General features: G+C 41.6%; 2 protein-coding genes across 4 annotated transcripts in view; one reads left to right on the plus strand and one right to left on the minus strand.

Moving 5' to 3' along the window:
- The window catches only part of OSGEPL1 (O-sialoglycoprotein endopeptidase like 1), a 29,587-nt gene extending 17,862 nt beyond the window's left edge, over positions 1-11,725 (plus strand). For all 3 annotated transcript variants that reach the window (XM_075070057.1, XM_032802636.2, XM_075070056.1), the window contains exon 9: positions 11,372-11,725. In XM_075070057.1, coding sequence (XP_074926158.1) covers positions 11,372-11,600 — 229 coding nt within the window. In that variant the 3' untranslated portion in view covers positions 11,601-11,725. The remainder of the gene's footprint in view (positions 1-11,371) is intronic.
- Positions 1-12,597, minus strand: part of ANKAR (ankyrin and armadillo repeat containing) — a 49,725-nt gene that overhangs the window by 2,077 nt on the left and 35,051 nt on the right. Inside the window, exon 22 of the mRNA XM_075070064.1 lies at positions 9,686-9,882. Coding sequence (XP_074926165.1) covers positions 9,686-9,882 — 197 coding nt within the window. The remainder of the gene's footprint in view (positions 1-9,685; positions 9,883-12,597) is intronic.

The following is a 12,597-nucleotide window of genomic DNA, read 5'->3' on the forward strand; positions in this document are numbered from 1 at the left end:
TCACAATCTGCTGGATTTTTCTGACATAGATTCTAGAATTGCAGATGAGAAGCCAGATGGTACTGCCCCCAGAGATGGGACAGTACCAGTAGACTTTCAGGTACAGGAAGACTTGTCAAAGGCTGGTATAACCCTGTTAGTTGATGATGTGATTTCCTTCCTCAGAGGTGAAATCTTGGAGTTCTGGAACATCAGTCTTCCCTCAGATAGCCTGTTGACCTAAAAGGAGCAAAGGCCCTTGGCCTTACAGTTGATTTTTACTTACCCTACTGTAGTGGGAAGGTCACTCACTCCTGCCCTGAAAGGGCTTGAAAGCAGCCCTGGAGAGAGCTGCAGCTCTGAAATGTGGGCTGATTGGGGAAGTAGCCACAGCTGGGCCACACCCCAATCAGGCTGCAGCTGGACCTTATAAGAGGGCAGTGGACTGGGAGCAGACAGACAATTTCTGCCTTCAGAGAGGGAGGGAGTGAGTAGCTGGCTGAGCTGCTAGGAGGCTCAGGGTGCCTAGAGTGAGTGAGTGAGCGAGCGAGCGAGCGAGCGAGTGAATGAGTGAGTGAGGGTTGGGGAGCGGCTAGAGGGGCTAAGAAGTTCTAGGCTGGCAACTCCCCAGGCTGCAGGGCCTTGTCCAAGGCCCACAGAGGCACTGGGTTGCAGAAAGAGGCAGCAGGTCCAGACCCAACCTTGCCTATGATGAGTGGCTTTTACATTGCAGCCTGCCACAGGGACTGGGGGCTTGATGATGACTGGCAGTAGCTCAGAGTGAGGCAAGGTGGGGATTAGAGGGTTGGGGGTTCCTCAGAGAAGGGAGACCTAGAGGCAGAGTGTGGTGGCAAGCGGGACACTGGCCTGCAGAGGGTGCTCCGGAGGCTGGTGAGCTAATTCCCTGAGATGACCAACAGGAGGCACTTCAGGGATGAGTCCCACATTGCCACACCCACCTTACAGCAACTTCCTTGGAGATCTTCAGGCATATCAGGTATAAAATATACCTTGGATTCTGACAGCATGGTCTAATTAGGTCAGAGTTAGGTAATATTTAGCCTAACATCAGCTTGTAAAGGTCCTGCTGAACCAAGCTGTTCTTTTTTTAAAAAAAAATATTAGTTGTGGTGTACCACGTGCACTGTGAGTCCATGATACTCTAAAATACATATATAAAGAAGAGACCCAAGACCACTTCAGAGGATGTTAACGTTCCTCTGCTGAAAAGGTCTTACGCTGGCATCAACATACAGAAAGTGGGCCTTATAGATAACTGATTGCAAAGACCCTAGCAAACACAGAAGCCATTCAGCATGTATCCATCAGCATTCAACAACATTAAAAATAAATGTGGACATCTTATGACTAGATGCCCTTTTTTTAATGTTTGAAAATGACAATTTAGCAATCTTTATCTACTAGGTTATAAGTCATACACAAAAGATTACATTAAAGCTTCCCAGATGGAACTGATTTACAATAAAAAATAAAGTTTTAAACAAGGTTTGCTTTCTCCTGCTCTCTCAAAGTATGACATTAGGAGTGTTACAGAGTTTTATGGCCACTTTTAAAGAAAGATCGGTGTGATTCAACTACCGTTCTATCACTCACTAATAAGATCTAAAACTTACAGATACACACTTTATAGCTCCACCGCCACAAATATATGCATAAGGTGGCAAAAGTCCCATTGACATCAGTGGGAGCAGAATTAGGCCAGTAATGAGTGTTGTTGTTTTTTTTAATCCCAGCCATACTATTTATATCTCAAAATATACACACACATTTAAAAAATCTCAGTTTTTAATACAAGAAAGGATTGTGGCTTACCCATATCACTCTCCAGTTCACTTCTTTTGGTTGTGGCACTAAGATGCCTGACATCAGATGAAAAGGTTAGTCTAGAATGTGGTTAACAAATCCTTGTTACAGGTGCTTCATGTGTGAATTAGAGAGCATAATGGTCAGTCCTGTATTGCAACAGTATTAAAATTCTGAAGGAGAGGTGAAATGATCAGCATACATTCACAAAGGATACTACATTGAAAGAACTACCATTACAGGCAAGAATCCTGTGTGTATACATTACTTTCTTTTAGGGTCCAATCCTGCAGTCTAACTGCATGCAAAGCTCATTGATTTCAGTGGGAGTTCTGTGTATAAAGCAACTGAAGGACTGGGCTCTCTGAGATTAAAGGGGAAATCTTGCTCCAAGTGAACAGTTGAAGTAAGTGGAAGAATCAGGGGAGAGAAACCTGTTTCATTGGCAGAGTACAGAACCTTTCCACACTTGCCCCAGTTCTTCCAGTAGCTACAGTACCTCACTCTGCATCAGGGCGGTTGCCTGGTAGTCCAGAGTTGTTGCCAATCCACAGGGCACACCACTGCCACCAAAACCTTCTCCACGTTGAGACTGAGGAAACCCCTGCAGAGCTGTTCTCTGCAAGGAAGAGGGGCTGCAGACTTCCATTGCTGGCTTTCTACATCAACATCTCAAAACTGCACTGGAACTATACTGGTACCAGTATATTCAAGGCAATACCCAGCTCTTGCCTGGACCAGAGAATTTGATTCTAAAAGGCTAAACAATTACTCTCTGTAATGTTATAAAACTATAAGGATAAATGTGTAAGTCTTCTACAATCTTGATTTAGATTTTGCAGTAGCAAGCAGGAAAAAAATAGTCGAGGCTTGCAGACTTTTTAAGGTGGCAATTAAAAGCATTTGGAACAATGCACCAATAGCCCTCTCTAGTCCTTTAAACAAGTCAGTGGTATTTGGGACGCCTTAAAATCTTTTTTAAAATTATACTGTGCACAGAATACGGGATGTGCTTAATAAAAATATGAACAAATAACACTGCTAAGAGATGCTCAAAGATGAAAGGGGAGTTACAGTGAAACTACCTCAGCATACACAAATCCTAGACTGTGACAAGAAAAGGAAATGTCCGTGTGTGATCCCACTTAACACAGAGGCCTGGTCTACACTGGGCGGAGGGGATTGATCTAAGATATGCAACTTCAGCTACGAGAATAGCGTAGCTGAAGTCGATGTATCTTAGATTGACTTACTTTGCATCCTCGGGGCGCGGGATCGATGGCCGCCGCTCCCCCGTTGACTCTGCTTCCGCCTCTCATTCTGGCGGAGTTCCGGAGTCGACGGGGAGCACGTTCGGGGATCGATGTAATGTGTCTAGACAAGACGCGATACATCGATCCCCCAATAGAGTGATCACTGTGTAGACATACCCAGAATGTAAGTGAAAAAGGACTTCATACATATTGAGTCAATTCCATATGATCTTGTTAGGCCTGAATAAAAATATAGCAGACAAAACCAGGTATGCCAACCTGACCAAAGTCAGGCTAACAGAGGTTTGTGGGTAATCCCTGAGTAAAAAAGAACTGAGAAGCAGCATGTCTCATGAAGCGCTGGAAAAAAGTGAAATAAGGGAGGGGCTGCATTCCTGGTATAGTACCAACTGTGCTGTGTTAGGAACAGTTCCTTTAAAGAACTGATAAGAAATCCCAGCCTCCCTGTTTTCACTCCTTGGTTCGGTTCTCTGTCTGTTTTAACTCCCCTACATTCCTAACTTCTGGTGCTTGCTAAAATATTGTTAATCACCTAATACTGTAAAACATGTATACTAAAAGTGTCTAGTTTCTAGTTGTTAGAAGAAGGGGGCGGGTTGCTCCAGTGAATAATTTATGACGCGATGGAACTGTCTGTATAGGCTTATACTAAGACGTAAAAAGGAGGCTGGTTCTCTCTGGAGACGAGCTGCTCTCTATTAATGTGTGCACTTGTCAATAAAAAGCTTTTAATCGGACCTTGCTGGTATTGCCTGTCTCGCGGTCAGACAACAAACTTTGCCGTCTGGGTTAGAGTCCCTGACAATCTCATCACTAAGTTAAGTATCCTTCATGTCTTGCTTTGAGAGAGATTCCAGAGAAGCAATAGACAGTCACTCTCCCTCTTTGAAGCAACGTTTAGTGGGAGCATGGGAGACTTTCTGACCTGTGCTATTCTTTGGCCATTCAGTTCCCTCTTTTGCTTCTCACCCCGCATCAATGTTTGAGCTTTTGCTTCACCTTAATGATTGTTGAAGATTGACTCTAATGGTTGAGAGAACCTTTTGTTGCTGCACCTTATTTTAATAAAGGTGGATCAATTACATTTAACTGTGGCTGCTAATGCTGTTTTACTAGTGTGGCAGCTGAGGTACCTTAAGAAATGTGGATGCTCTTACTTAATGATGAAGAATTTCCCCTAGAGAGGAGGTCAATTTCCCTGTAGTAAATAGTCTATATAGGGTTTTGAGCAATGTTGAACGGAAGACCAATTTTTCTGGATTAAAACAAAATCATCCCAGAAAAACAGCTTCAAAAGAAAAAAGTTGGAGTTTTTTGCAGTAGCCAAACAAGCAAAAGGTGCAAAGTTGACAACTTGAGCATTTTTTGAGAATATCATGTTTGAAATATGTCAGGTGTTTATTGCTTTGGTACTTCCACAATTCAGATTTCAAGGCCAGAAAGGACCATTAGATCATCTCTCTGACCTGTGATATTGCAAAGCAAATACATTCTGTCTAATTAAAAGTCCTTTGTAGATTTAAAACTGCAGGTTGCTGCATTTCAGTGTTCAGTACAGCGATTTATAAAGTTAATTGAGTACATTCCAATTGAGATAAAATATTCTGCAGAATGCAGGCTTTCATGTCTTTTTGATGAGAAGATATTTAGGATTGACCTCTCCAGTTCACATGGAGCCTGGACTTGTAAGGACATCAAGGGTTCTTTTCTGTCTGCTCTCCAGCTCATTTGCATCACTAGTAAACATAGTTGAAGGCTGAGAAGCTTGAAACGCATGCTTTTAAACAGGCTGTATTACTGTTGTCTCACAGAGAGTCTGGACAAATTTTGAAAAGAAGTTGAGCAGAAGTGCCCATGCAAAAATACCCATTGTATACAGTCACAGATTTCTGCTTACACATCTTTGCATGCTTGCAACCTCAACTTGTATATATACGATATGTATTGCATGTATATCATGGTGCACACAAAAGCATGCATGTTTGTTTTAAGATCTGTGCCTGTGTCATCTGGATACATTTTTGGAATTTGTGTACAAGATCTTTGAAATTTCAGGGGTTTTTTGAGAATAAAGATAAATTATTGTAAATACTACTACTGCTCAAAGATATACCTTGGAAGTTGTAAAATCTATGGCTCACTATTAACCCCCATTTCATCGCCACACCTCTAAATGAAACTTTCAGGCTCTGTTTTACCCTCCTAGCTAAAGTCATTCTTTCCTATACTTCTGTAGATGAAAACCAGGTCTGGACAATTTCACTTGCAACTGATGTGCAGAAATTACATGTGAACTGGAATAATATATTGGGAACCTTAAACACACATTAATATACTGAATTTGTGGCTACAGGGATGCAGGGATATATTGCAAAACAATTCAATAACTTTTCAAGGATATTAAAACTATAATAGGTGAGTTTGGAGAAGAAATTTTGTAGAGTACTTCTGGACATGCTCATGTTTATCATGATATCTGTCATTTATCTTGAAGCAAAAGAGTCTTATACATATGGGAAAATGTAACAATCATCTTAAGTCTTTCTTGGCTTATTGATGCTTGTCCTTATTGTTGCATAAGCTGTCACCTTACTCAACTGCGTGGGTTATCTGCATTGCCATAGCCTATGCGGGAATGAGGTGGTAGCTGCTGCCAGGCAGAGTCCAAAAGTGCACAAAGCTTTGGCTCTGCACACCCCAATCTGTCATCCAGCCAGCACAACAGAGCTAGCACAGACCAGGGAATATACTGTGCAAACAAAAGGGCTGATGCAAATTAATTCTCCCCTGGAGCAAAGGGGGAGTCAGCTCTCCAAATAATAGTCTGCACCCAGATCCACGAGCAGACTTTTATTATTGCATAGGTTTTGCAATGCTGACCAAACTAGTAAAACTCTTGACTCCATAAACCCTGGGTTAAGTGCCTAAGCTATACAATACCTGTAGAAAGATGCCAGAGAATGGGATCCACAAAAGCCTGCTTGGTAGGTGGAGAGCCATCTAAGCTAGCCATTGGAAAATGCTAACAAGAGGTATGTGTCCCTAAATCCTGTCCCTCTCATGGAGTTGGGTGCCTCAGTCTGTATTGCAGGAAGGCATCTCTGCTTGCAATCCACAGCCGGGAACCCCTCTCCTCGAGTCAGGCACCTAAGCTGTTTCTTCCAAGATAGGGAGCAGCAAACACTTAAATCCACAGAAAACCATCAGGGAAAGGAGGAGTACACCCTTAAAATGCTTAGCCCAATGGGAGATCATGATTTCATTCCCCTTCTCTGCCTGATGAGAAGGGATTTGAAAAGGGGTTTCCCACCTCTCAGGTACGTGCCTTAACCACTGCACTATAGAGCCATTCACTCTCTGATCCAATTAATATTTAATTCTACAAGGTGGAAATGCTTCAATATGAAATTGAGGAGACGTATTCAGAGGTAGATCTCTCTCAACAGGCAAAGGGGGGGATTAAACTGAGGTCTCCCACTTCCAGGTGAGTTTCCCAATTGCTGGTCTAAACGTTATAAGGGAGGCCTCCTCTCCCCATCCCACCCATCTCCACCTATTTTGTGGGAATGCTCAGGGCAAGTCTTATTAGACTGAGCCCCACAGGCCAGATAAGCAGGGCAATACCTGTCTTCACCTGCTCTGATGTTTGCGCTGTGGCTTATGAGATAGATGCCTGAATGCCTGCCTGAAGCAACAGTGCACATGCCCAAAGGCAGCCTCTTAGATGCTTAGGAAACTTACAGCTGAAATTTAGGCACTGAGTGAGTTTAGGCACTTACGGAGTTACGTGGCAGCTAAGCTGGGGTTTTGTGGATTGCAGTGGCACCTAAACCCCAGTTTAGGTGCCTAAGTCCTTTGTTGATCTGGGTCCCATTCCTGCTTTGCTCCTGGGGCAGTGCAACTACACACTGTCTCTTTCTCAGGCCAGACTGTAGTTACAGCCCAGCCCATGGTGGTTGTGCCACTTTACCACCTTAAGTGTTATACATAATACACACAAAATAATTTTACAAATTCCTCATTAGATAAATAGAATGCTGAAGGCAATATTTCCCCACTTGTTCTTCAGGTTGCAATACTTCAAAGTACAGAAGGCACTGAGAACCTCATAGCATCAGGCCTCTGACTCTGTTTGGCAGCTATTAATCTGTCTCTTTAGACACAGATCATTATTTTAAACCTTTTACATTAAAAACAAAAGCTAGTGTGATGACAAGTCATCACATTTAGTATCAGAAAGATACAAAATTGACACTAATTACAGAACACTTAGCTAGTTTAACTATCTTAACTTTGAATTTCAAGGCTTTCAAAATTTGGTGTTGTAAATTTAACCTTAAAAATTTCTTTTTTTAATTTAAAAAGTTCTTGAAATTTAAAGTACTGATATATGTCTGAAATCTCATCACCACCACATATGAGGGTTTTGTGTGGGAATAATATTTAATTTATATTTGTTACATATTAATTTAAAGGAAAGGAGGGGGATGCTATCAGAATCTTAGCGGATGTCATCTACAAATTGTTTCCATGTATGTTGTCTTATAAGTCTAATGTTAGAGTCTCATTCAATCCATTTTCCATTTATGTCACACTGTCCTTGAACAATGGATGGTATTTTCTGATTCCAGTCTGGAAGTATGCTTTTATTTTATTATTGAGACATAAATTTAAGCACATTCTTACTCAAATGTTCCTTTTAGCTTTAAGGTATCACTCAGATCTCAAAATGAAATTGTAAGGAATTAATAGAGAAAGAAGTTGTAGGGTCTTTCATATCCATAACCCATCCCATACCCAGAATTGGCATAAGGAGGTGGGGATAGTCTCCCATTGCAACCCCGTGTTGTAGAGGTGGGAGATAGGTTCCACCCTCACAACTGGAGGATGGGAGTATGCAGGCTAGCAGCTGCTGTCAACTACTGGCTGACTGAATCTACAGGGAAATTCTGTTCTAGCAACAGTCATCTTTCTTGCACTGTTCCCAAAGGGCTATGGTTGAGAGGGTCTAACTCTTAACATGTTCTTATGGTGGATTATTACGGAGCCAAAGTTATCTTTAACTACACCATTTAATCTGAACTGTCAAAAGTTGTCCATTGGTCCTCTTCTCCCTTACAACCACCTGTAGATTTTCTTCTATACCTCTTTATATATGGGGGGAAAACCTGTCATAATCTGTAGAGCCACCACCTTGTCCTCCAAGTACCTCCGTCACAAAAAGCACTACCAGCTGCTTATGGTAGGCAGATGACAGACTAAACTCACTGCCTACTATCCAAAATATGCTCATTTTACTATTATCTTGTCCTCCCACTCTCTTCCTGCCCATCAGTTTGTTTCTTCTGCCTCTTCTGTCTTAAACCTAGATTGTGAGCTTTTGGGGACAGGGACCATCTTTTTGTTAGTCACACAGAGCCTAGCACATTGGGGACCTTACCTTTGACTGAGTTTCAATATGCTGCTGTAATACCAATAATAAATTAAATACATTTAATTTCTAAATAAGTTATTTTTATGTTTTCATTTCAATATGAATGTCTTTTTTTAATTATAAATTTGTTTTGTTTTTTTATATGGGATTGGAGATGCCCATAACTTAAGTCTAAATTTTACCATTAATTTTTGTAGTAGCTCTGAGTATTGAATGGATTTTTATAAATAATAAACAGAGCATTTAAACTTGATGTACAGCTTTTTGACAAGGAGCTAAATTTTGCCTCTATGAATGGCCCCACAATGAACACAACCCAATACGTATGCTAAAAAAACAACATTAACATACACCCATTTTGGCCAAGAATGAATCCTGTCAGGAGATAGACCAGTCTGTGGACAGTGAAGGGGGCCAATGCCAAGTGACTTGCATCTATTCCAAAAAATATGTAAATCATATTCCAGAACAAACCACCACCATTTCTGGAGGACCTGTGCGTTTTGGGGAAGCATGTTAGGGATGCAAAACTTCTGCTATGTGCTCCCCGGGCTGTGCACAGTATTCTGATTCATGCTAATGCATGGGGTCGTGACAGAACTTGCCCAAGCTTATTACTTTGGATTTTGTCCAGTTGACTATTTTGCCTAAGATATCTGCAAATGAAAATGTTACATTAATATTTTGGGACTGGTGTTACTGGTTCCTAAGTATATCACCTAGGACAACTTTCACATATACATGTACCCACCTCTGGCAAAGCAAATTGACTAACTGTGCCCACACAAGGCACTTGCATTAGCAAATATCTTTTTGCATGCACCAATGGCTTAGTTGTAGGCACGTGCATTTTTTGCATACAGACCTCTGCTACCCTATTTGGAAAATTTATTCTTAAATATAAAATCATATACACCTCTACCCCGATATAACGCGACCCAGTATAACACGATTTTTGGATATAACACGGTAAAGCAGTGCTCCGGGGGGGAGGGGGGGGGCGGGGCTGCACACTCCGGTAGATCAAGCAAGTTCGATATAACGCGGTTTCACCTATAACATGGTAAGATTTTTTGGCTCCCAAGGACAGCATTATATCGAGGTAGAGGTATAATTATTTCTATTTTTTAACTTGAGTAAACATACACCCATATAAATGTACAGCATATGGTACCTTAAAGAAGGCAGCCCCACTTGTCTTTGCCTTTGGAATTCTTTTACAAAGTCCTGGCTTATTTTTGCATCCCTGCTGAGGTTATTCATTAGACGTGTGAATTGCTTGGGTTTGTTCCTGCATTCCACTAATAGATGGCGATAAGCAGTGCGGTTAAATGTTAAGTATCCAAGAGCACCAGCTGAGGCTATACGAACCTAGAAGAAACAGAAATGTTGTCCCTGATAATGGTTTGAGGCCAATTATAATTCTGATTATAATTTTGATTTCACATTAAATAAAACAACTATATTATCATAACAGAGCAAGGATGCATGTTGACAGCTCCCAACCTGACAAAACCACCAAATGAGGATCAGAATAATAGTCAATAATTTAAAATAACAGAAAAAAACCTCACCAGTAAAACGAAGATAAATTTGGCTCTACCACTGGTAGCCTGATGTACTCTTCAGGCCTGATCCTACATCACAGGGAGTTTTACTAATGACTTTAATGAGAGCAAAATTAAGCATCTTATAATGAGGCACGTGTTGGAAAAGATGAATAGCCATGGGAAGATGAACAAAAGTATTTGGTTTTAATCCATGTTGATAAGCGTGCCTGATTAGGCAGTTTAGAAATAATAAAAAAATTAAATTACTATTAATTTTAATATTTTGGCTAATTCTTAATAATACTCCATCTAGATTTACAATTCTATATTAAAAACAACTTTAAAAACAAGTAATAACAGACCTGCAGCCATACAGTTATCTCAGTGTCTACAGCTACTTGACTTCCTGGTTTCAAATACAGATATCACCCGAGGGGTGAGGTGCCTTTAGGTGTTTCTCCTGCAAGTATGGAACAATTCACCAGAATGCATGCAAAATCAGGGACAGGTTCCCAACCAGATGCTGAACTCTCTAAGATGGTGGGCAATCCGACGGAACCACCGCAGGAGTCTTCCCATATGCATTCCAGACCCCCAGTTACTTACAAGCAGGGGCACCGGAACGGGGAGGGTGAGGGCCATGGCCCCATCACTTTTTACCAACTGTAAGGGCGAGTGATAGCGGGTGAATGGGGGAAAGGAGCAAGTGGAAGGAAGAGCCTCAGGGAGAAGGGGCAGCACACGGGCGGTATGGTTTGGGAGTCGGTGCCCCCCCCCCACACTTTTAGGGAGCTTCCACCACTCCTGCTCACAAGTGAGGCCATCCTCTCAGGATGGAGAGCACATCTGGGTTGGACAGCACAGAACTCCAGGGAAAGGAACCAGAGCATCAAGTTAGCCCTACAGAGATTACAGAACTACTTAGAGGTAGAAAAATGTCCTGGGGAACACAACCAATGTGGCATATATTAACAACCAATGAGGAACAAGGCGTGTTACTATGCACAGAAGTAATGGAGATAATGGAATGGGTAGAGAGGACGCTCCCTTCCATAAGGCCAATATACATAAAAGGAGAGCTGAATCCACAGGCAGACTGACTCAACAGACACATAATCAAAACTCAGAGTGGTGCCTGATTTTGCAGAAATTCAGCCTTCTGGTAGTTGATCTATTCACCAATCATAAAGACGCTAAGTGACTCTAGTACTTAGCCAGTGAAGCAGACCTCAGATCTTTGAGAACAGTTGCTTTTTCGCACATATGGCCACAAGGCCTGTTTTACGCAATTCTGCCCTTTCCACTTCTAGGCAAGGTGATCCAGAAGATAAGGCGAGAAGAAGCAAAGATAGCATCATGCTGGCCAAAGAGATCATGATTCTCCAATCTGATAGAACTGAAATTGGAACCACCAGTGCAGCTCTTAGTGAGACCAGACATCCTTTACCAAGTCCCATTTCTCCATCAACACCCAGATTAAAGCATTCTAACCAATGGACTGAGGACTTTCCAATGATTTGGAAGCAGCCAGAGACTTGACTTAAACCAGCAGTTTATTCCATCTCTGCTACAAGCCAGAACCGAGAACTTTGCATTTATTGTATGTATTTGATTCCTTTAACCAATTTTAACTCTCACTTCTTTCTTTTTTCTCTCTCTTTCTATGAATAAACCTTTAGTTTTTAGATACTAAAGGATTGGCATCAGCATGATTTTGAGGTAAGATATAACTTGTACATTGAGATGGGTGTGTGGCTGGTCCTTTGGGATCACAAGAACCGTTTAGTTGATGAGACTGGTTATAAAGAACTACTCACCTTTAAATCCAGTGTTTTCAGTGGTAATACAAGGACTGAAATGACAGAGGAAACTGCTTTTATTACTTCTTGTTAGCCAGTGTGGTGAAACAGAAGTTTACTTTTCTTGCTGGTTTGGTATATCCTAAGGGGGATTAGCCATCAGTCTTGGGGTGTATCTGCCCTATTTCTGAGCAGTTTGTCCTGAATTTGGCATCCTCAATTGTGACCCACTGAGGCACGGTTACAATTATCTAGAACTGATAGCCTATCAAGAGAGAAGCCTTAGTTGTGCAAGTGATCTTCCAAAGCGATTAGAACTCTTCTCCTCCAGGCAAGATTCAACACTAAAGGGCTGCTCCTCCATCTGGACTACGTTCAGCTCATGGTGTGAAGAACATAACAAAAATCCCAAGGATCCTGATATCTCAGATATCCTGGACTTTCTTCAGGAAGGGATAAACAATGGAATTCAGCCCAGCTCCATACCACACCAGGTGTCAGCAATAAGTGGCCTCCTATTTTCTGGATCCTCTGGTGCCCTAACAGAAAACCCTCAATAATCCAGATTTCTTAGCGCAATCAGACTGGCTAAACTTGTGGTTAAACCATTTGTTCCCAAATGGGACCTCCCATAGGAATTAAAAGTCCTAACCCCACATCCTTTTGAGCCATTGACATCAATATCTCTATTTTACCTATCTATCAAAATCTGTTTTCTTGTCACCATCATGTCTGCT

Source organism: Chelonoidis abingdonii, chromosome 10, assembly GCF_003597395.2.
Source record: "Chelonoidis abingdonii isolate Lonesome George chromosome 10, CheloAbing_2.0, whole genome shotgun sequence".
Taxonomy (NCBI): domain Eukaryota; kingdom Metazoa; phylum Chordata; order Testudines; family Testudinidae; genus Chelonoidis; species Chelonoidis abingdonii.